Source organism: Lissotriton helveticus, chromosome 2_1, assembly GCF_964261635.1.
Source record: "Lissotriton helveticus chromosome 2_1, aLisHel1.1, whole genome shotgun sequence".
Taxonomy (NCBI): Eukaryota; Metazoa; Chordata; class Amphibia; order Caudata; family Salamandridae; genus Lissotriton; species Lissotriton helveticus.
This window is the reverse complement of record NC_136059.1, coordinates 1,636,472,253-1,636,497,483: the sequence shown is the minus strand read 5'-3', so window position 1 is coordinate 1,636,497,483 and position 25,231 is coordinate 1,636,472,253. Positions and strand designations below refer to the sequence as shown.

The 25,231-nt window shown below is 49.6% G+C and overlaps 1 protein-coding gene across 3 annotated transcripts in view; it reads left to right on the top strand.

The window, feature by feature from the left end:
- Positions 1–24,758, top strand: part of SEC24B (SEC24 homolog B, COPII component) — a 722,844-nt gene extending 698,086 nt beyond the window's left edge. For all 3 annotated transcript variants that reach the window (XM_078676584.1, XM_078676585.1, XM_078676583.1), the window contains one exon: positions 23,763–24,758. In XM_078676584.1, the coding sequence (XP_078532710.1) occupies positions 23,763–23,877 (115 nt within the window). In that variant the 3' untranslated portion in view covers positions 23,878–24,758. The remainder of the gene's footprint in view (positions 1–23,762) is intronic.
- Positions 24,759–25,231: the final 473 nt, after the last annotated feature.

Here is a 25,231-nt window from a genome sequence, read left to right as displayed (position 1 = left end):
GAACACCAGGGCGGATGAATTCAGCTGCCGGTGCATGATGGATCACAAATGGCGTCTGAACTCGGACGTGGCCTCTTTCAGCAGTGGGGAGAGCCTTGGTTAGATCTATTCGCCACCGAAGAGAACGCACAGTGTCATCAGTTCTGCGCGTTGGAATTTCTAAGGCCGCGCTCGCTCGGAGATGCTTTTCGTCGCGAGTGGAGCTGCGGTCTGTTGTACGCCTTTCCGCCTATACCACTTCTGCCCTGAGTGCAGAAGAAGATCAGGCGCGACCGGGCCCAAGTCATCCTTGTGGCTCCGGATTGGGCACGAAGATACTGGTATCCCGAGCTACTCAGCATGTCAGTCGATCCCCCGATTCGTCTGCCTCTTCAGGAGGACCTTCTGTCGCAGCAGCAGGGGACGGTCCGCCAACCGAACCTGTCCAGCCTCCACCTCCATGCGTGGAGATTGAGCGGCGGCAGTTGAGGCCATTTGACTTGCCTCCTAAAGTCTTTGATGTAATTCTGGCAGCCAGGCGTACCTCCACAAAATCGGTATATGCCTGCAGGTGGAACATATTTGTGGCATGGTGCACAGCAGAGGCTGTGGATCCTCTTTCTGCCCCCTCTTTCTGAGGTTTTCCTCTTCCTCCTTTCTCTTGCCCAGCAGGGCTCTGCTCTGGGCACTTCTAAGGGCTACCTCTCTGCCATTTCAGCCTTCTTGAGGCTTCCTGATCAGCCTTCTCTTTTCCCTTTTGTAAATAGATTCTTGAAAGGCATCACGCGCATGTTTCCTCCTGTTCCTTTCGTGATGCCTCAGTGGGACTTGAACCTTGTTCTAACCTATTTGATGTGCGCTCCTTTCGAGCCACTTCACAATTGCCCTCTTCGTCTTCTGACTCTTAAGACTGCATTCCTGGTTGCCATCATCTCTGCCAGGAGAGTGAGTGAGCTCCAGGCTCTATCTTCTAAGCCTCCTTTCCTTTCTGTCAATCCGGACAAAGTTGTCTTGAAAACGCGTCCTTCTTTCCTGCCCAAGGTGGTTACAGCCTTTCAAATCGGGCAGTCCATCAACTTGGCCACCTTCTTTCCGCTCCCTCGAAAGAGGAAGAGAGGCTCCACCGTCTGGACCCAAAACGTGCTCTCTCCTTTTATCTAGACCGCACATGCCAGTTCCGGATGGACGACCAGTTCTTTGTTGGTTACGTGGGACGGGCGGTGCACAAGCGGACCATCTCGGTGGGTCGTGTTGTGCATGAAGGTCTGTTACTCCTTGGTGAAAAAGGAGCCTCCGGTTGGGCTGAGGGCCCATTCTACTCGGGCCACGGCAGCTACTACTGCCCTTGGTCTGGGAGTCCCCTTGCAGGACATCTGTCATTCAGCTACGTGGGCTTCGCTGCACACGTTTGCTAGACACTACTCCCTGGACAGCCAAGTCCGGAGAGATGGCTTTTTCGGCTGTTCCGTTCTCCAGGATTTTCTGGTGTGATCTTGGTACGCAGACCCACCACTGGGGTTGGTATTGCTGGGGTATCTATTCTAAGGTAAGGAATCTAACACTAACCTGTTTCTTTCAGATGCACAAGTTACTTACCTTCGGTAACGATATATCTGGAAGAAACAGTAGTTAGTATTAGATTCCTTACCGTCTCACCCATCCTCCCCGTTCTGCTAACCGATATCTAGGGTTAAGGACATCCCTTTCAGGGCCCTAGTTTCATGGCACCAGTGTCGGTCTCTGGCATGGCTCTGCGTTCCTGGCGCGGAAAGCTATGTACAAGAACTGACATCAGCGCGCGAGGGCGGCATCTAAGTACTCCGACGTCATCCCGGCGATAACGGCGACAGACGAGGAGCCGCAGACGACGCCTACCGACGCGCAGGGGTACTGCTACGCAAAACTTTCCGGATCCAGTCTAACGCCTGGGGATATTCTAAGGTAAGGAATCTACACAAACTACTGTTTCTTACAGATATATCGTTACCGAAAGTAAGTAACTTGTGCATTGGGCTTTTCCTAATCGCTCTACCATCTCATCCACTTGAGGGAGTGGATAAGCATCAAACTGGGAAATTTTGTTAACCTCACGGAAACCAATACAGAACCAGACAGATCCGTCCGGTTTAGGTACCAATACAATTGGGGAGGTCCATTTACTTCAGGGTGGCTCAATAACACCCATTTCATTCACCTATTTTTCTATAACAGTTCTCCTTGCTTCGGGTATACGTTAAGGTCGTAGTCTACACTTTTTTTCCAGGTAGGGTATTGATGGGTGTTCTGTTATATTGGTTTTACCGGGTAGAAGCGATAATACCTCCTGACGGGTATGGAGCTGTTGCAGTAATTCCTGTTTAAGGGGGCTTGGAAAATCAGGATCGATACTTTGCAAAAACAGGGTTTTATTTCATTAGGGATTCCCACGAGTACAGTCACTGGAGCCTCCCATTTTTTAAAAAGATTAAAATGGTAAATCTGATTTGTTTTTGTGTTTGAGTCCAACTCCAACTCAATAAGATAAGTAACCGGTGTGCACTTCTCCATTACTTGATAGGGGCTTTGCCATACCCCAGCTTATGGTCGGATTAAGCCAACATAAGTAATACGTAGTCTCCTGTTTGTAATGATTTTTCTTTAGCTTTTTTATCATACTGTACTTTCTGGGCTATCTGTGCCTGTTCAAGGTTGTTGTTTTTTTTACAATTTCCCTGATTTGTCCTAAGTGTGCCTTGAGGTTTGTCACATATTCTAGTAGGGGTTTGGGTGCATCCTTCTCCTCTTCCCACACTTCCCTGGCCATATCTAAGAGGGACCTAGGTTGTCTTCCAAAAAGTAATTCAATGGGGGAATACCCTGTGCTGCTTTGTGCTTTACATCGGATAGTGAATAAAGCAAGGGGGTAACATGTCGTCCCACTTCCGTGTCTCTAGGTCAAGCAGTTTTTTAGGGTAGTTTTTAGAGTGGCATTATATCGTTCTACCATACCATTCGTTTGAGGGTAGAAGCTGCTGTCCGGATTTGCTTAATCCATAGCTGCAGACACTCTTCTCTCATCAATTTGGACATAAAAGGTGTCCCTTGGTCTGTCAGGATTTCTTTAGGGAATCCTACTCTGGAAAATATGTTAATCGTTGCTTTGGCTCCATTGGTCTTGTTAGGGTGTTGAAGGGCTACGGCCTCAGGAAATCCCGTGGCCTATCACTAATACATAATGACACCCACAACCGGGGGGGAAAAAGAAGGCCCACGATAACCATACCCACCTTGGTGAAATGTTCTTCTATTATTGGCAAAGGCATTAAGGGGACTTTAGCAGGTCTGTGTCTGCGTTTCGTTTTGACAGATAGGGCATTCCATACAATATGGCTTTACCTGGTGATAATTGCCTGGCCAATACAACCTTACTTAATATAGAATTTTCAGTTTTCTCTGAAATAAAGTGACCTCTAAGCAGGTGAATGTGTTTTAAAAATAATACCTTCTCTCAGAAAGGGTCTGGTACCAACAGCTTTGATGGTTCTGCTATCCCTCCCTTACGATATAGCAACCCTTCCTTTACGACAAATCGGAGACCTACTTTCATAGAGTTAACTTGATCAGTAGCATTATTCCATGCTTCTTTGAAGGTGGGGTCTTCGTATTGGGCCGACCTGAAGTTTCTATCTGTGTCCCATATTTATCCATCAGCATACGTAGGAAACACGGTCAGGGTGTTCTCTTTATTGTAGTTTTAGTGGTCTTAGACATCTTTTGAAAGCTCTCTAAGTGGTAGCTGTGGAGAGCAGCCTTCAGGTTTGGTCCAGAAGAAGTGTAAAGCATCTTGTTTTACCAGAACATCATTTTATAGGTATAGATTAAGTGTAAAAGAACCAAACAGTGTTTTCATAAAAAGATGTATTTATTTTAAGACACTAACACATACAGATATATCCTAGCCAGAGATATACATAATTCACACAATACTTTTCAATAGAAACAGGTAAGTAGCACGTATACACAGTGGTTGCCAGGGGTAGACCAAACCATCTACTAAAATAGTGCTATGCGAACCACGACTCAAGTTAAGACTTTACCCAGAAGACGTAGAAGTGCTGGGGACCCAAGCAACCACTCAAAGTAAGCCCCATGGAGACCGTGTTCAGTGTGAGTACACGACCGCGGATCAATGCAAGTCAACGGGTAAGTCACTTTTGAAATTTTAAAGAAGGAGGACCCTTCCCAGTGGACCCTGAAGAAGCCCAGTGGAGGACAAGAGGTTGGAGAGCCACCCCACCCGTGGATATGCTAGGAACTAGAATACCTACTTTAGGGAATGTGTGAAATGGCATCGGGAACCGCCATCAAACTCAAGAAAGGACTTCAGAAAGATGCAGCTGCTGGGGAAAGTTAAAGTGTCTGGTGGAACCCAAAGGTGGATTCAAATTTAGAAGTCCTTGCAAGCGGAGGGGACAGAGCCTATACCACTCAGGAGTGATCAGGAGGCACGGAAGATGAATGCACACCAATGTAGAGTGTTTCAGGAGAGCAGATAGTGACCTTGAAACTACAATTTTGTGGACCACGCAACGCTTGGGAATACCAGGAGCCGTGCACGAGCTGTCCCACGTCGGATGTCGAGAGTTGAAGGATCGTTGTGTCCGTCGGTTGCACCAACAAGCCTTTGCAACTGCAACGAACTTGGAAAGTGAAGAAGGTTCAGTGTCGGGACCAGCAAGGTCCAGGTGACTCACCACAAGCAGGGGAGTTGGGGATGGCCCCAGGTAATCAGGGGAGCCAAATAATTCAAAGACGACAATCAAGAGGACTCACAGGCTGGAGGCACTGGAGTCACAAGAGAACCCTGAGCAGCTCACCAAAGATGCAAGCCCACGATGCAAGAGTCGCGGTGAAGACGAAGATCTTGGTCACTGGAAATGCTGGAGGCTGGGGCTACTTGGAGCCCGAAGAATTGGAGGAAGGAATCCACCAATCCTTTGCACCAGCAAGTGGACGCGGTGCACAGGGGTTCAGTTCCTGCGTCTCCGACGAGGGATACTAGCCTCAAACTTGGTGAGAGGACAGGGCAGGCCTAGAGGGATATGAAGAACCAACACCTGTGTTGCTAAGCCTTTCGGAGTCCGTGGGAGCTCGGGATCAGTAGACCGGTCAGTTTCGTTGCGGTGCTTGCAGATGCAGGGAAGTGACTCCTTCACTTCAAGGTAGAGTCCTTCAGGTGTCTTGAATGTCCACAGGCCTTGGAAGGTTCCTGTATGGAGCACAGGCACGGACTTTGCATTAGGCGAGCAGAGCGACGAGACCAAGAGCAGCAGAAGTCTTCCTAGTTGCAATCTTGATGCACAGACCGAAGTCCAGAGTGCCCAGACAGTCAAAGAAGAAGTGGTGTCTTGAAATTAATCTTGTCCCACGACGAAGCCCTTAAGTACCCTAAGGAAAGGGTTGGGACGATTCAGGGAAACCCTCCCAGGGGAGGGTTTGGACAGTGGGGAGGATACTCCCATGTCCTTTGTCCAGTTTTGCGCCAGAGCGGGAGCCAATGGCTCCCTGAGCTGGTTTGAGCTGGACTATTCAAGGAGGGCACCAAATGTGCCCCTCAAGCAGCCGCTGCCCATGGAGGAAGTTCCATGGGGCGGTAAGGCGGGGCTGGGGAGGGGCAGGGTGGGGGGGTACTAAACACCGGAATATGGATATTTGAAGGTAAGTAAACAATTAAATAAATAAAAATGAATCTCGTAGCGTGCGCTGCATCGCATTTTGCGATGTAGGGCGCACAACGGAATTCGTTTTATTTATTTAATTGTTTACTTACCTCCAATTATCGATATTCCGGTGTTTAGTACCCCCCAACCTGCCACTCCCCCACCCCCCTTCCCGCCCCACGGAACTCCCTCCACGGGACGTGGCTGCCCTCAAGTAGACTGAGTGGCGATGGCATGCGCTCCTACCCAGCCCCAATACACTAACCCCTGTCTGGGAGATAGTCACACCTCCCTGTAACAGGGTACCTATTGTTCTGCCTTTCCCTGCTCGAGCTTTGCTCAGCAGCAGGAGGGCAGAATCGTGTCTCTGGTCGGCAGCAGCCATGTTGTGCTGTCTGGGTCTAGAAGACTGGTACCTGTAGCATTGAGGGCCTCCCAGAGGAGCTTTACAGTACATGGAATCATACCTCACACAACATGCTTGATACCAAACATGACAGGGTTCTTTACAGGCCAGATCTCCTCTCCCAGATGGGGGGGGGGGCAGTTTCTAAACCCCCACCTCCAGACATTACACCTTCATGCCTGGAGATTGAACGGGGCAACCTGAATTCCTTTTCCCTCCCACCTGACGTTGTGGATGTCATCTTGTCAGCCAGGCGTGACTCCACTAAGTCTATCTATCCTTATAGATGGTCGAAATTTGTCACGTGGTGTGGGGAAAAGTCTATAGACCCTTTGAGACCCCATTTGTCTGATGTTCTCCAGTTTGCCCTTTCTCTGGCTCAGCAAGGGCTTGCTGTTGCCACGGTTAAGGGTTATCTTTCTGCGTTGTCGGCATTTCTCTGTTTGCCTGACCAACCTTCTCTTTTCAAGTCTCCTGTAGTTTTAAGGTTTTTGAAGGGCCTCACAAATAAGTTCCCTCCTACTCCTTTTATTGTGCCTCAGTGGGACTTAAATCTTGTTTTGACCTTTCTGATGGGTGCTCCCTTTGAGCCTCTACACAAATGTCCTTTGAGGCTTTTGACTCTTAAGACAGTCTTCCTCGTTGCAATAACCTCGGCAAGGAGGGTAAGTGAGCTTCAGGCTCTTAGTTCCAAGCCCCCTTTCTTGACCATTCATGCTGATCGAATGGTTCTTAGGACCAGGGCTGCTTTTCTTCCTAAGGTGGTTACTCCTTTCCACCTTGGTCAATCCATTACCCTCCCTACCTTTTATCCTCCCCCACATCCTTCCAAGGAGGAGGAGAGGTTACACCGTCTGGACCCTAAGAGGGCGGTGTCTTTTTACTTGGACAGAACTAAAGACTGTCGTTTGGAGGATCAGCTCTTCGTTGGTTTTGCTGGCTGCAAGAGAGGAAGAGCTGTCCACAAGAGAACCTTGTCAAGATGGATCGTATTGTGTATTAAGATCGGCTACTCTTTAGCCGGTAAGGAACCCCCAGAGGGTATAAGGGCTCATTCTACAAGAGCTAAATCTTCTACCTCAGCATTGGCTAGAGGTGTTCCTGTAGAGGATATTTGCAGGGCTGCGACTTGGTCTTCCCTCCACACTTTCGCGAAGCATTACTGCTTGGATTCCGAGGTGAGGAGGGACAGCCACTTTGCGCGATCTGTCCTCCAGGATTTTCTGGTTTAGAAGAGTGGACACCCTCCTCCGGGAGTGGGGACTGCTGTGGGACTCTATTCATAAGGTGAGGAATCCACATGGCAGATGTACCTATCAGAAGAACAAGTTACTTAACTTCGGTAACGCTTTTTCTGGTAGATACAATATCTGCCTGTGGATTCCTCACTGACCCACCTGCCTCCCCGCTGTCCACTCTTCTATACCAGAGTTACTGTAATGTAATGTTTATTTATTTTGTTGTCAAGGTAATGTTTCAATTGCTTTCCTGCATTTGCTTTACACTGTGTGTTTTACCTTGACTATTGTGTACTGTCTACATTTCTACTGTCATTGGTCCGTCCGTGTGCCTCGATGGCACGGAAAAAAGGGCGGAACTGATGTCATCACGCCGGCGTGGGCCTGTTATAGGCGTCGGTGACGTCAGCGGAGTCGCGTGCGATGCTGTGTATCTATGACGTCCACGTCGGCGCGAGGCTACGAAAAGAATTTCCGAATGTTGCTGACGCAAGGGGGATATTCACAAGGTGAGGAATCCACAGGCAGATATTGTATCTACCAGAAAAAGCGTTACCGAAGGTAAGTAACTTGTTCTTATAAGGTATAAGAAGATCCTACCTTCCTACAATGACACATACAATCTATGTGGCATCTCTACCATTCTGTTTGTAAACAAAAACTATAGTAAACTCAAGTTCACAGAATACCCTATGCTTCCCCATTGACTAACACTGTCATTTTAGTATCACTTCTAATAGTGTCACAGGGGATAGAAGGACACATCTAGCTATTTGAACAGAAATAGGCAGTTCCTGACCTAGACGGTGCTAGGACATTGTATAATAATGTGTTCGAGGCATGTGGGCTGCTAAATTCATATCTTAGCATTAGATCGCCGCCTAGTGTTGGGCTCGGATGATTGCACATTGTTGTCCTGGAAGAGTCTTCGAAGTATCCTGAGATAGGTGGCTCCTCCCCTGGACTACAGTGCGCATGGGCATCGGCTCCATCCCCAGATTGTTTTTTTCCGCCATTGGGTTCGGATGTGGTCTCGACGTCTTACTGTCGGAACCAAGTAAATCTATCTTTTACCGGCCAAAAGGCCTCGATTTTCTTGCGTCGGTATTGTCTGCGCTCGGTCTCGAGTCTTCCGTCTCTTGGAGCCGGAATAAGCGGAGTTTTCTTCGCTTTCTAAACTTTGAGGCCTTCTCATCGCGACACGACTGCAAGCCTTTACGGACATGGAGCGGAGCCCGTTTAAATACTGCCCGCTCTGTGGGTCCAAGTACCCACACATCGATCTACACCCCGTGTGTAACAAGTGCCTTTCACCGGACCACGACGACGGCAAGTGCAAGGCCTGTGCACAGTTCCGCTCCAAGAAAACTCTCAAGCTTCGGCGCGCGGTGCGCTTGGAAGCTAGGCAAGCGGCCCCAGATCCGGAGAACATCTTCGGCGACCAGGAAGAAGAGGTCCAGGGTCACCATCTACAAATCTCCCCATCACAGACGGAGGTCGAGGCGGATCCGGGAGACGACGACGGAGTCGCGGGTCAGGTCCTCGAATACGTCGCAGAGGTAGGAGACGACGATGAAATTTATGGGGCCGCGGCGGATAGCTCAGCGGACGAGCTCTGCCCCGAAGGTTACGAGGATACCGACCGGGACACGGGATCGCCTGTCGGCCTTACCCAGGACCCGTTGCCGCAAGCCACAGCCCCGCCTTCGGGCCCGGCTACGGACTCACTTGCTGGGCACGCAGTTTCGAAACCGAAACTGAAACCATCGGGGTCGTCCACGCCTAAAATGGCCGACCCGAAATCGAAACTGAAACCAAAGGACTCGAGTGTCCCTAAGATGGCTGCCGTGCCTGTGAAGAAGTCGGTGCCCGTCACCCCGTCGGCTCCGTCGACCTCCGGTCCGCAGAAGCCGAGGAAGTCTGTCGATTCCGATGCTCCGAAATCGAAACCGACGCCCGAAGAAGGGGCCCCCAAGAAAGATGGTCGGCACGGATCAGCGGCTACGGCGCCGTCCAAGCCCGCCAAGGTCGGCTCCAAAGAGGCTACGCACAAGAAGTCTGCGCCCCGGCCTCAAGATTCGGAGGTGCCGAAGACGGTTTCCGCGCCCAAAACGCACAAAACCCGAGAGGACGTCGGATCCGAGGGACAGCTCAAAGCATCCTTGTCGGCGACGAAACCCACTGGCAGTGTACCGTCCCCCATTGCGGAGTCACTGCAGAGAATCAGGGTGAAAGCCTTTGCTCCATCGGCTCCGATGCCATTACCGCAGCCGCAAAAGGACGCTCCGGCTAAGCCTTCTGGGAAACTCCTCTTTCTCTTGCCACCTAAGGAGGCGCCGAAAGCGTTTTCGACGACATCGGCTCCGAAACAGGGTTCCTCGCTGCCTGACCCTCTTCCACGTCGTGTACTCGAATCGGAAGACGATTCAGAGCATTTCATCGATGCTGCCACCGGCAAGCTGACACTCTATAAACGGAAGTTCACTTCTGAGCCGGTGGACCCCTACGTCATCCCAATGAAAAAGAAGAGGGTGCCCCTTGACGCCTCAGGCCTCACGGAACCGATTCAGCCTCCTCCAAGACGGAGCCCTACTCCCTCCCCAGAACACTCTGTGGGTGAGGAATATGATGAGGATGAGCAGTACAATTTCCCTATCGATGAACCTGATGTACAACCAGATTCATACGACGACACTGGTGACCAGAACACCCAAGGTGTGGGCCAAGACCCGCAGACCTTTAATGCACGTGCATCCCCGACTGAGGACTCAGCAGGATTTCATGCACTAATTGAAAGGGCGGCGGCCAATCATGATGTGGACATGCATGCCGACCCGGTTGAGGAAGACTTCCTTTTTGACACCTTTGCCATATCTGAAAGGACAGTAAAGACACTTCCTATGCTGAAAGGTGTTCTCAAACATGCTGGGGACATTTTTAAGGAGCCTACGAGGGCGAGAGTGGTCAACCCTCGCATTGAAAAGAAGTACAGGCCTGCACCTGCGGACCCCGTCTACATCCGGGGACAATTGCCACTGGACTCTCTTGTGGTTGCCAATGCCAGGAAACGTGCCAACTCCCAGACAACGGGTGAAGCTCCTCCCCCGGATAAGGAGTCCAAAGTGCTTGAGGCAGGAGGCAAAAGAGTGGCTGCACAGGCGGCAAACTTTTGGCGCATCGCAAATACACAGGCGCTCCTGGCGCGTTATGATAGGGCGCACTACGACACCCTAGAACAGGTTATACAACACCTGCCCCCACAGTTCCAAGAAGGCACCAAAATGCTTATTGAGGAGGGTAAGCTAATATCAAACGCAGCCATCAAGTGTGCACTTGACGCTGCGGACACAGCTGCTAGGGCTATCAACACTAGCGTTATGCTGAGAAGACAAGCCTGGCTCCGCATCTCAGGGTTTAAGCAGGATATTCAAACAACAATTCTGAATCAGCCAGTCAATCCTGATAGTCTGTTTGGTCCGGATGTTGACACCACCCTAGAGAAAATAAAGAAGGACACGGAAACTGCTAAGTCTATGGGGGCCCTGCAGTCCCAACAGTTTCGTGGCAGCAATTTTCGTCGCTCAGGTGCACGTGGAGTCACCAGAGGACAGATGGGTCAACAATCCCAGTTCTCCAAAGGTGGGGCGCAATCCTCGTTCACTAAACAGAACAAGGGAGGTTATAGGAATAACAGCAACAGAGGTCGCGGCAGAGGAAACAACAGCTCCCGCACCTCTACTCCAAGCAAACAGTGACTTTCTGTCACTGCCCCCCGACCACATAACACCTGTCGGGGGGAGACTGCAGCAGTTCCTGCCCGTCTGGAGAAACATCACCACAGACAGGTGGGTGCGACAACTAGTCCAGTATGGTTATTGCCTAGAGCTGAAATCCACTCCACCCAACATCCCACCGAGGCAAAGGCCTATGTCCGCAGAGCACTTGCACTTATTGCAGCAGGAAGTGGTGGCGATGCTGCAAAAAGGCGCAATCGAGCTCGTGCCGGTGGGGGAGGAAGGCACAGGGGTATATTCCCTGTACTTCCTTATTCCAAAGAAGGACGGTTCTCTCAGGCCCATTCTCGATCTACGTCCCCTCAACCTGTACATACTGTCAGAGCATTTCCATATGCTTACACTACAGCAGATTCTTCCCTTGCTAAACCAGGGAGACTTCTTAGCGACCTTAGATCTCAAGGATGCTTATTTCCACATTCCACTACACCCGTCACACAGGAAATACCTCAGGTTCACTATTCAAGGCAGGCACTACCAGTTCAAAGTCCTACCCTTCGGAGTCACTACGGCCCCGAGGGTGTTCACCAAGTGTCTAGCGACAGTGGCGGCGCACCTCAGGAGGCAGAATATCCATGTCTACCCCTACCTAGACGACTGGCTCGTACAAGCCAAGTCAGAGCAACAGTGCGCCGCAGACATGTCGACTACAATTCACCTTCTTCACGATCTGGGTTTCTCCCTAAATTACCCAAAATCGCATCTTCAGCCGGCACATGTCCGGCAGTTCCTGGGTGCTACAATCAACACCCTGACAGCCATGGCTCAGCCAAACCAAGTCAGAATCGACAGCATTCAGTCACTGATCCAACGATTCCGACCAAGACACTCCCTGCCAGCGAGAGTGTTCATGCAGTTGATAGGCATGATGGCCTCCTGCATCTTCATAGTCCCTCACGCACGGTTACATATGCGCCCGCTCCAGGAGTGCTTAGCGAATCAGTGGACACAGGCTCGTGGGCAATTGACAGACCTAGTGTTGGTTACCAGTCGGGCATACGACTCTCTGCATTGGTGGACTCCACACAACCTTTGCAAGGGCCGACTGTTCCACGAGCCCGTGCCGCAGATTGTCCTGACGACGGACGCATCTCTCCAGGGATGGGGAGCTCATGTGCTCAATTACACAGTGCAGGGACTATGGACGACGCAGCAACAGAAGATGCACATCAACTATCTGGAACTGATGGCAATCTTCATGGCGCTCAAGTCCTTCATTGTACATCTGAGCAACAAGGTCGTGCTAGTCCGGACGGACAACATGACCGCGATGTACTACATTCAAAAACAGGGGGGCACCCACTCGCCACAGCTGTCTCATCTGGCTCAGAGCATGTGGAAGTGGGCCATTCAGAGGAACATTTTCCTCATGGCAGAACACCTCCCGGGCAAGGACAATCAGATGGCGGATCTGCTCAGCAGATACAGCCATCAGATGCACGAGTGGGAGATACACCCTTCTGTTCTCCACCCGTACTTCCAGCAGTGGGGTCATCCGGAGATAGACCTGTTCGCAACAAAGGAGAACGCAAAATGCCGACTCTTTGCCGCCAGGTTCCCTCACCCACAGTCGCAGGGGAATGCGATATGGATGAACTGGTCAGGCAAATTTGCATACGCTTTTCCGCCAGCCCCTCTAATACCGCTGGTTGCAAGAAAGCTAAGGCAGCACTCCATGACTCTCATCCTGGTTGCTCCAACGTGGGCACGACAGGCTTGGTACACCACGTTCCTCGAACTCTCAGTGGTGCCGCATCAAAGACTGCGCCTCACGCCCAGTCTTTTGACGCAGAACCATGGAGACATTCAGCATCCAGATCCACAACAGCTCAACCTGGCGATCTGGCTCCTGAAGTCCTAGAGTTTGGATACCTTAACCTACCTCCAGAATGCATGAGTATCATCAAGGAGGCGAGGAAACCAACTACTAGAGCATGCTATGCTGCTAAGTGGAAGCGTTTTGTCATCTACTGTACGTCCAATGACATCAACCCACTAGATGCATCTATACCCAACATCATCTGCTATCTGTTACATCTCTACAAGTGCAATCTGGCGTACACTTCCATTAGGATACATCTCTCAGCCATAGCGGCTTATCTTCAGAACAGGCAGCACCTCTCTGTCTTCAGAGTGCCCGCCATTAAAGCATTCCTTGAAGGTCTGAAGAGAGTCATTCCCCCAAGAACACCACCAGCTCCGGTGTGGAACCTCAACGTCGTTCTCACCAGACTGATGGGGCCACCATTTGAGCCACTGCACTCGTGTGAGCTCCAATTCCTTACGTGGAAAGTGGCCTTTCTAATAGCTATTACGTCTCTGAGGCGTGTCAGTGAGCTGCAAGCGCTCACCATACAAGAGCCGTTCATTCAAATTCACCCAAATAGGGTAGTGCTACGCACTAACCCTAAATTCCTTCCTAAGGTGGTGTCACAGTTTCATCTTAACCAAACTATTGACTTACCAGCATTCTTTCAAAACCCGCAAACGGTGGCAGAAAGAATGCTCCATACCTTAGATGTACGGAGGGCGTTGATGTACTACATAGACAGAACACAACCCTTTAGAAAGACAAAACAACTCTTTGTTGCCTTCGCACCACAACACAAAGGCAACCCAATTTCCAAAGCAGGGATAGCCAGGTGGATTGTTAAGTGCATCCAGATATGTTATCAAAAAGCCAAGCGCACTTTAACAATACCCCCCAGAGCGCACTCCACACGCAAACTGGGGGCATCCATGGCTTTCCTAGGGAACATTCCTTTAGAGGATATTTGCAGAGCAGCCACGTGGGTCACACCACATACCTTCACAAAACACTACTGTGTTGATGTGCACTCCAAGCAGCAAGCAGCTGTAGGACAGGCTGTTCTCAAGACACTTTTTCAGGTTTCTGCAGCTGGCACGGGCAACCGCCACTGATGGAGGGACTGCTATGTATTCTATGCTAAGATATGAATTTAGCAGCCCACATGCCTCGAACTGAATATGCTACTTACCAGTATGCATCTGTTCTTGGCATGTAGGGCTGCTAACATTCATATCGCCCGCCCTCCTCCCCGGTGCCTGTCGCAGCTGCAGATATACTATTGTATTTATTCATTAGCATGGACATCCTTTACACTTTCACTCCATCTTCTGCCACAATGGCGAAAAACAATCTGGGGATGGAGCCGATGCCCATGCGCACTGTAGTCCAGGGGAGGAGCCACCTATCTCAGGATACTTCGAAGACTCTTCCAGGACAACAATGTGCAATCATCCGAGCCCAACACTAGGCGGCGATCTAATGCTAAGATATGAATGTTAGCAGCCCTACATGCCAAGAACAGATGCATACTGGTAAGTAGCATATTCATTTCATCTGCTGTTAACTTTTTCTGTATGCAGACAAGGCAATTTCAAACAGCTAGATGTAACTAAACAGTGAGTGAGTGTCTTTGTGTCATACCGTAGCTCCTTTGTAGCCCTTCTTCCTGCTCCTGAATGTAAGCATAGATGGCTCGACAGCTTATGCTTGGGAGCGTCAAGTGTAAGAAGGGAGTTACCCTAAATGAGAGCCTAGTAGTAGTACACAAGACCCTGAGATGCTAGTGTTAAATGGCAGTATCCACTGCTGGTATTATCCAGTAACCTTGACCGGAAGTCAGGAAATCGTATGTATGTGGTGTTGGGCCATGCATGCGTTCAGACTAGATTTCTTTCCCTTTTTAGGTCTCGCCTAGCTTTGCAGTCATGCGCTGCAACACTAGGCGAGACAAATAGTGAGAGAGGAGATTTTAGAAGGGGACTTGAAGCCCCGCCCGTCGTTTTCATTGGGTGGTTTCAGCACTTATGCTAATTGCTGGCTTCCCATTGAAAAGGATGCTTTTTGGTCACTGCCCTTTCTCCCTTTTGGACGGCCCATCCGGACTGGGCCGTCTGCTTCACGGCTGTCGTGAAGCACTTTCTTATCTACACCAGACGTGAAGGAGGAGTCTCGATGCTCTAGGCTTTGTTCTGCTGAACCTGCGATTGGGTCGGCTGTGCGTTTCCCTGCCTTTCCAGGAGCCGGAGCGACCCCTGTTCAGTTAAAGAATTCTAAGACGCCATGCTCTTCATATTGGGGCAAACTGACCCCGTGGTGCGTCCTCGGTCCCAGAGGCTCAGAGGGGGCTCCAATCGGGTTCCTCGCCTATGGTTCCGGGGCGGCAAAGTCTCCCAATGGATCCGGTGGTAGATCCGGATCGGCATGGTGATACCCCTGTGACCTTCTGTGGCACTGATCCCTGTGGTCCAAACCCGGTAAAGTGTCTCCTGTGAATAGGACAGTCCCCCGCCGCCATCGCCCTGCCCCAGGTGATCCAAAATTCCTCACCAACCACTCTACCCATGAAAGTTTGATTTCCAGGCCTCTACCTCACAGGGTACGTTCCCTTCCACTCCCCCGGACCGGGTATCCAAGGGGCTGGCTAGTTGGGCCAAGAAGATTTTTTCTTCTGCCTGCCTTGCTTTGCGGTCAGTGAACACTGCAATCCTAGTGGGCTGTTATGCCCACCCCTTGTGGGAAACTGCTGCGCAAGTGCTGCCACAGGTCCAGGAGGAGGCCTGGGCCATTCTCTCCCAAGTGGTATCAGACGGGAGGTTCAGCAAGTTTTTCCATTCATTGTTGACTTGAAACCATCAATTTGCTGGGCAGAGCAACGTTCTCGAAGGTGGCTATTGGACGCCACGCCTGTCTGAGAACTTCTGGCTTTTCTGGGGATGTCCCGGAATCCCTTATGGACATGCCCTTTGATGGCACCCGTCTTGTTGGAGACCAAGCGGACATGACCCTGGAGAGCTTTAAGGACTCCCGGGCTACGGCTAAGTCCTTGAAACTTTCGGTGAACACTCGTCTCACGTCTGCTTTTTGCATCTTTCGTGGCAACTGAAGGAGCTTTTAGCCTCGCCAGCCATACCCCAGCCACAAGACCGTGCAAGTATTGAAGCCTCTGCACAACCGTGGGCTCAGAACCTTTTGACTCTGTGGTAATGCGACCAGAGGTCCAGTCAGTTCACTCCTCCCCCTGCAGCCTTTAAATCTTCTTAGTCCAGGCCTTCAACATCAGTAGTAGCCGGTGGTAGCAGGATCAGCCATCAACTCCACTACTGGTAAAACATGGCATCAGACAAGTGGGTTCTTCAGATACTACCTCTCCCTCCATGCCTCCGACTTCCGACCGACTGCCAGAGGACCACCTGATCTTGCTTCAGGAGGAAGTTCGTACTCTCTTGGCCAAGGGAGCCATAGAGAGGGTTCCGGCGCAGGAAGTAAGATGTGGTTGCTATTTCTGCTACTTTTTGGTCCTGAAAAAGCACAATGGCCTTCGTTGTATTCTAGCTCTGCAAGCCCCAGTGGCAGTTCTTCCGCTAAGGAAGAGGAGCGTTGCCCCACTGCTCTTGGCAGAAAAAAAAGGAAAAATAAAATGATAATAACTTGACGTTATCACTTTATTTGTTCCTGCTGCGGTGTCTTGGAGGGGCGGATCTGCTCTACTCTCAGTGCAGGGAAAGAAGTGGTGGGCACTGTGTAAGTGCGCATGAATATTTGGCCGTCTCTTTTGGGCCGGCCAAACATTCATGTGCACTTTGCATGTTCTTCACCCAGGCTGTTTTACAGCCTGGGTGGAGAACATGCCCAGGCTCCCATTCCCTGGCTGAGCGCCGAACCACGGCGCTCAGACTTATCACAGCGTTGGCTGGCCTGCAGGTAAGTGTTTTTTTTATATACCCCCTCCTCCCCAAGTTCCTCCCCTCCCCACCCTGTTCCTCCCCTCCCCACCCCATTCTTCATCTCCCCCCCACCCCATTCTTCATCTCCCCACCCCATTCTTCACCTCCCCACCCCATTCTTCCCCTCCCCACCCCACTCTTCCCCTCCCCTCCCCACCCCACTGCTGCTTCCGGGACCAGCTGCACTAATTCCTCAAAATGGAAAAAGGCTCGACCTGAGCTCACTCTGGCTGAGGTCTTGTCTGCCCTAGATCCCGGAGACTGGAACTGCAGGACGTCTATTTTCACATTTTCGTCCTGCCTGCCCATTGGTGCTACCTGCAGTGTTTGGGGAGGCCATGAGCACTTTCAGTTCACAGTGCTCCCCTTTGGACTTAGCGGTGCCCCTCGGGTGTTCGCCAAGGTGATGATGGTGGTTGCAGCTCATCTGCACAGATCAGGGGTGCCAGTCTTCCCCTATCTCGACGATTAGCTGTTGAAGGCAAGCTCGCCCCAGACTGTCCTCTCCCACATCCAAACTATGGCGAATCTCCTGCTTTTACTGAGGTTCAGTATCAACGTGACAAAGTCGCATCTGACGCTTCCTTTCATCGGAACTGTTCTGGATACAGTGCAGTTTCGGGCCAATCCTCCCGAGCTGCGAGTCCAGGATATTCAGGCAATGATACCGATGTTTCACCCTCTATCCTGGGTTTTGGTGAGACGGACTCTGAGGCTGCTTGGCCTCCTGGCCTCCTGCATCCTGCTTGTGACTCATGCCAGATTGCATATGCAGGGTCTGATGTTCCAGTAGGCACAGCATCAGGGGTATTTCGCCGACATGGTTCAGATCTCGAAGGGAACTGTACACGATCTGCAGTGGTGGATGACAAACCGCAATTGAGTCAGAAGAAGACCCCGCTCCCTTTCCCAACAAGATCACACAGTAGTGACAGATGTATCACTCCTGGGATGGTGCGGCCATCTGGGACAGGTGGAGATCAGAGGACTAGTCTCCTGCAGAATCCAGACTCCACATCAACTGGCTGGAGCTCCTAGCGATTTGCTTGGCATTGAAAGCTTTTCTCCCTTCCATCAAGGGAAAGCAGGTTCAGCTGTTCACGGACAGCACCACCATGCCGTACTGCAACAAACAGGGCGGGTAGGGTCCTGGACTCTTTGCCAAGAGGCCCTGTGTCTCTAGACATGGCTAGAACAGCAGATCATTTCCCTGGTGGTTCCACACTGGCAGGTACCCTGAATGGTAGGGTGGACTAACCCAGCCATCGATGCCTAGCGGATTGCGAATGGCGTCTCCAGACGGAGATGGAGCAGAAGTGGGGAGTGCCTTGGTTAGACATATTTGCCTCTGCCAAGAATGAGCAATGTCAGCAGTTTTGCTCACTGACATTTCTAAGACAGTACTCGCTCAGCAACACTTTTCATCTCGAGTGGAGCACTGACCTCCTGTACGCCTTTCCACCAATACCACTCCTGTCCACAGTGCTCAAGAAGCTCAGGAGCGACGAGGCCCAAGTCATTATGTGGTTCCGGACTGGGCACGGAGAGTTTGGTATCCCAAGCTCCTCCACATGAACATCGATCTTCCGATCAGGCTGCCCCTTCGGAAGATGCAGGGGGGGGGTGGGTCCTCCACCGAACCTGTCAACACTACGCCTTCTTGCGTGGAGCTTGAGCGGTGGCAGTTGACCGCATTCGGCTTCCCCCGAAGTCTGTGATGTGATTTTGGCAGCCAGCCGTCCCACTACCAAGGCCATGTACATCTGCTGGTGGCAGAAATGTGTAAAATATTGTAAGGAAAGGTAAATTGATCATCTTTCTGCTTCCCTCTCTCAAGTCCTTCTCTTTATTTTGACCCTTGCCCAGCAGGGCCCTGCTTTGGGTACTCTTAAGGGGTACCTTTCAGCTTTGTCTGCCTTCTTGAGGCAGCCAGACCAACCCTCTTTATTTACATCCCCGATTGTAAACTGATTTCTTAAGGGGCTTGTACATAGGTTTCCACCAGCCCCATTCATCATGCCTCAGTGGGACCGTCATTTGGTTCTCACCTTTCTGATGTACGCTCTTTCTAACCTCTGCACTACTGCCCCCTCCAGCTGCTTTCCTTTAAAACTGCCTTATTAGTTGCAATGATTTATGCCAGGCGGGTGAACAAATGACATACTCTTTCATCCAAGCCTCCTTACCTGACCATCTTTCCTGATAAGTTGGTCCTTTGTACCAGGACCTCTTTCTTGCCGAAAGTGCTAACAACATTCCATGTGGGGCAATCAGTCGCCTTGCCAACTTTCTATGCTCCTCCACACCCCTCTAAAGAAGAGGAGCGACTTCACCCAAAAAGAGAGTTGTCATCCCACCTTGACCGCACTAAAGAGTTCCGGGGGGGTATGTTGGATCAAAGATAGGTTGTGCAGTACAGAAGGGGACTATCTCATAATGGGTCGTCCTGTGCATCAATATTTGCTATGCTTAGGCCAAGAAACCGCCTCCTAAAGGCTTAAGAACGCATTCCTCTAGAGCTAAGGCTGCAACCACAGCGTTGCGTTCCAGTCCGTGACATTTGTCAGTCAGCAACGTGGGTATCACTGCACGCAAACTAAGCACTACTTCCTGGACAGTCAAGTCCGCATGGAAGGCCTTTTTGGCCGCTGTGTCCTGCAAGACTTCCTGATCTAAACTTGTCCTCAGTCCCTCCTCCAGGGATGGTATTACTTAGGTATCTATTGTAAGGTAAGGATTCTGTGGCTAGATGTTTCTCTCAGATGGACAGGTTACTTACCTTCATTAACACCATATCTGGTAGAGATGTAATCTAGCCACAGATTCCTTACCGACCCACCCATCCTCCCCACACAGCAATTTTGGAGGACCACCTTCTTCTTCTGCAGGAGGAAGTCCTTGCATTGCTTAAAAAAGGTGCGATAAAGGTGGTTCCGGAGCAGGAAAGGGGTCAGGGTTGCTACTCCCGGTATTTCCTGATTCCCAAGGAGGATGGCAGGTTACATCCAATCCTGGATCTCAGGATCTTGAACTTTTTCTCAATCAGGAGAAGTTCAAGATGCTCACCCTAGCGCAGGTTCTTCAGGTGCTGCAACAGGAAGATTGGATGGTGTCAATCGACTTGCAGGACACGTATTTTCATATCCCGATCCTGAAGTCGCACAGGAAGTATCTCCGTTTTACGGTAGGGTCGCAACATTATCAGTTTGCAGTTCTCCTGTTTGGACTTACTACTGCACCTCGAGTCTTCACCAAGGTGATGGCAGTTGTGGCAGCCCATCTCAGGAGGTCGGGGATTCCAGTTTTTCCCTATCTGGACGACTGGCTACTGAAAGCAGAGTCGCCCGAGAAGGTGCTTCATCATCTGCAGATTACAACTCAGTACAGATTGGGTTTCTCGACAAACGTGCCCAAATCTTACCTGGTGCCCTCTTAGCGCAACCTGTTCATAGGGGCGGTAGTGGACACTACTGTGTGTCGAGCATTCCCACCTTCACAAAGGATTCCCGACATTCAGGAATTGATTCCTTTGTTTTTCAATGGAGCGGTCGTTCCAGTCCTGAAGGTCCTTCGTCTGCTTGGTCTGTTTGCTTCCTGCATTCTGTTGGTCAACCATGCACGCTGGCACTTGAGGGCGCTCCAGTGGGGCCTCCGCAGGCAGTGGTATCAGCACAACGGAGATCTCAGGGAGTCTGTGAGGATCTCCAGAGAAGCTGCAGCGGATCGGTCTTGGAGTGTGGAGGGCAATCTGTCTCAAGGAAAGCCTTTCCAACTGCCTCCGTCGGTGGGCACAGTAATAACGGATGCATCCACCTTAGGGTGGGGTGTTCATCTGGGGACCTGGAGATCAAGGGTCTTTGGTCTCCAGAGGAAAGGTTGCTTCACATCAACCTTCTAGAGTTGCAGGCGATACGTTTGGCGCTCAAGGCCTTTCTCCTTTCCCTTCGCAGTCCGTCGGTTCAAAACCTGACGGACAACACTACCACGATGTGGTATGTCAACAAGCAGGGAGGAGTGGGGTCGCATTGTCTCTGGTCCTGGGTTCAGGATCATCAGATTTGTCTGATGGCAAATCATCTGGCCGGAGTTCTGAACGTGCGTGCAGACCATCTCAGTCGGCAGTTCTCTGCCGAACACGAGTTGAGGCTTCATCCAGAGGTGGTTCGTCACGTCTTTCGGACGTGGGGAACTCCTCGGTTGGACCTGTTTGCCACTCGCGAGAACGCTCACTGCCCGTCATTCTGCAGTCTCCAGTATCCGATGCAGGGGGCTTTAGGGGATGCGTTTCAGTTGAGATGGGGCTTATGACTCCTTTACGCATTTCCTCCCAGAACCCTTGATTCCTCGGGTTCTGAGAAAGATTCGCCAAGACCGTGCCCAAGTCATATTCACCGCCCCGGATTGGCCAAGAAGGGTGTGGTACACAGATCTTCTCCACCTCTCCTCTTGCCTTCCGCTCCGTCTCCCTTTCAGGGCAGACCTCCTCTCGCAGTCGCAGGGGCAGGTTCTAAACCCCTACCTCCAGAGCTTACACCTTCATGCCTGGAGATTGAACTGGGCAACCTGAATTCTTTCTCTCTCCCTCCTGACATGGTTGACGTTATTTTGTCCGCCAGACTTCAGTCCACCAAGTCTATTTATTCCTATAGGTGGCCAAATTTGTCATTTGGTATGGGTAGAATTCTATTGACCCTTTTAGGGCTCGTTTATCTAACATACTTCAGTTTGCTCTCTCTCTAGTCCAGCAGGGTTTTGCTGTGGCTACTGTAAAGGGCTATTTATCGGCTTTGTCTGCATTCCTTTGCTTGCCGGATCAGCCGTCTTTATTCAAGTGCCCATTGTGTTAAGGTTCATTAAGGGCCTTACTAACAAGTTTCCGCCCACTCCTTTTATTGTGCCTCAATGGGACTTAAATCTTGTCTTATCTACTTGATGGGTTCTCCCTTTGAGCCCTTGCACAAGTGTCCCTTGAGACTATTGTCTTTTAAGACTGTATTTCTTGTTGCCATTACCTCGTGTAGGAGGGTAAGTGAGCTTCAAGCTTTGAGTTCGAAACCCCTGTTCTTGACCATTCATGCTGATAGAATGATACTCAGGACCAGGGCTGCTTTTCTGCCTAAGGTGGTAACTCCCTTCCATCTGGGGCAATCCATTACCCTTCCTACCTTCTATCCTCACCCTTCCAAAGAGGAGGAGCAGCTTCACCGTTTGGACCCTAAGAGGGCGGTGAGTTTTTACCTCAAAAGGACTAAAGACTATTGTGTGGATGACCAGCTCTTCGTGGGCTTTGCTGGCTGCAGGAAAGGCAGAGCGGTGCACAAGCGCACCCTTTCCAGATGGATTATCTTGTGCATCAAGATCTGTTACTCTTTGGCCGGTAAGGATGCTCCAGAGGGTATAGGAGCTCACTCTACTAGAGCAAAGTCTTCAACATCTGCCTTATCTAGGGGTGTTCCTGTGGAGGATATTTGTCGAGCTGCAACTTGGGCCTCTCTCCACACTTTCGCAAAGCATTACTGCTTAGATTCCGAAGTGAGGGGGGACGGTCACTTTGCGCGTTCCGTCCTACAGGACTTTTTGGTATAGAAGGATGGACACCCTCCTCCGGGAGTAGGGACTGCTGTGGAACTCTATTCACAAGGTGAGGAATCCACTGGCAGATGTATCCGTCAGAAGAATAAGTTACTTACCTTCGGTAACGCTTTTTCTGGTGGATCCGGTATCTGCCTGTGGATTCCTCACTGACTCACCCGCCTCCGCATTGTCCACCCTTGTATACCTACAATGTTGATAGTCTCTATCTGTTTCTTTTAATGGAATGGTATTTTTCTTTTTATTTTAATGCATTGATTTCACACTGTGTGTGTTGGTTTGAATACTGTGTACTATGTATACTGTATATATTTGTGTCGGTCCGTCCTTGTGCCTCAAAGGCACGGAAAAAAGGGCAGAACTGCAACATCACGCCGACGAGGCACTCTTATGGCTCCGGTGACGTCAGTGGAGCCGCGTGCGGAGCCAGGCTTCTGTGACATTGTCCTTGTCTGCATGGAGAGCTACGAAAAATTTCCAAATGCTGCTGGCGCTGGGGATATTCACAAGGTGAGGATTCTACAGGCATATGCTGTATCCACCAGAAAAAGCGTTACCGAAGGTAAGTAACTTGTTCTTTAGGGCCTGAGTTATTCTTAACACATCACTGTCAATGCACTTCATGGCTTCGCGCTCCTGACGTGGAAAGTTGTGAAAAGTAATTGACCTCAGTGTGCCTAGGTGACGCGGATGTCACTTCCAGCGTGGACGATTTCAATGACGTGACGTGGAGCCGACCGATGCCACCTACCGGTGCGCTAGGGTTATTGCTTGGGTAAAAGTCTTCCGGATCCAGCATGACACCTTGGATATTCTATGGTAAGAAATCTGCTGCTAGATTATGTCTCTTCCGGATAAGGCGTTACCGAAGGTAAGTAACTTGTCCAACAGTCCCATGAATTTGCAGGGGGTCGAGAATACTAGCACAAGAGTCTCTAGGTTAAGTGAATTATACCAATTCCCCTTGTTATAGTAACATTTAAAGGTGCAGATCACAGGCAGTAATGGCAACACATGCCAAAAGGAAGTAACTGTTTTTTGGGAGTCCTTAATTATCACTTAAAGGATTCAAGATGGTGCTCTCTTCATAGTACTTAAGATGGTGGTTACCATTTATAACGATGTGTTTGCTTTTAACCTCTGTGACATGTAAGAAGCAGCTGTTTAGTATACTATCTTTACGTATTTTATGTGTTCGGTGACCAGTGCAAACACGCCTATTGTGTCCTCACCAGCATGCTCCCCTTTACTGATTGTGTGCCGGTTGCTTCTCATACAATGTTTTCCCTTCTCTTTTCAGGGATGAGTGTGCTGCCACAACTGATTTTTTCCAGAATTTAATCGAAGACAAGACGGGCACGTCATTCTCTTACCATGATTTTTTACTCCACATTCAGCAGCAGATTAGTAAATGAACAAAAATAACCTGTGGCTGCTCCACACACAACTGGAACCTAAATATGTGACGTGTTTTTAAAAACACGCTTTTCCGCCTGATGCAATTGATGTGTAAGGTCTCACCATTAACACTGCTTTTTACATGGAAGAATGGATCGTTTCACACTGGACTGCTGTACTGTTGTCAAAGTTCAATGCTGTCTCATAAGCTAGAACCTAAACTAGTTTAAAACTTTTTTTATGCACTAAAGCTTTGTTTGTATCAACATAGAGGATTATATCGCTGTGTGCGATATGTGTTAATAAGATGTACATTTAAATACAGCTTGTATTTCTTACGTTTGATAATTACTCTAGAAACAGAGATGCCAAAGGGCAGCAATATACAACGTATCTGTGTTTATAAAAATAACTTTTTAAAGGACTGATTCATCAGTAATTAATTTTGAAGTTTAACTTGAGTACAATATAAAAAGATGAATTGTAGAAATATAATATATATTGTACATAGCAGTATTACATTTGTAACAATATGTAAAAATGTAACTACAGAAGAAGAATTGAATTGAGCGTGGCACAGTGTTGGAAACTGAATGATGAATCATTCTGTCTCTGTTATAGAATGTGTTTACTAAAGTTGGGAGTATTACTTAGAAACTCAATCCAATTTCACTTAGTAATTCAGTTCTATCCTTTAGATGAATTTATTTATGACTGGCTTACTAATTAAAAAATACTTTGTTCGATCATGAGTTTTCTTATTTATGCAAGTAAAGGATTTTAATAACCTAGTATATACTGCTGAAACCCAGATCCACTGTTGAATATATAAGATTTGTAATTAAGTTTTTATTTTATTTTACTGACTACCAAAAGTAAATAACATCATATCAAAATTCCAAGTGACTCTGTGTATTCCTTCCTATTAACGCTGTTTTGTTCAACGGGGGTCCATTTATCTGTTTGCAAATATCAAATTGTATACTTGACTTTTATTTCATCATGCTCACTGTTGCGGACAGATGTACATGACCTGAGATGCGACTCAATCAGTATTTGCGTCAACAGTTCACACAGTTCCTAAATCAGCGTCAAGTCAAGAGCTACGTTGTGATACGGGCTCACAGGGCCAGAGCTGTGCAAACTTGAATTTGTTTAAATGTATTTTAAAGCCGGCAGACTCTGATGCATGCTTGTTCCTGCAGATTGTTTACGTGAAGTTGCTCGCAAAGTGCCAGACCGCATCCAAAATGTTTCCAGCTATAGTAAATCCCAGGCTAAAGGTGGCACAGAGTGTAGTGTAAGTAGAGCGTCAAACCCACCTCAAGTGACTGATGTGGAGTACATAAGGCGCTAGTGGAGCTCGTGATG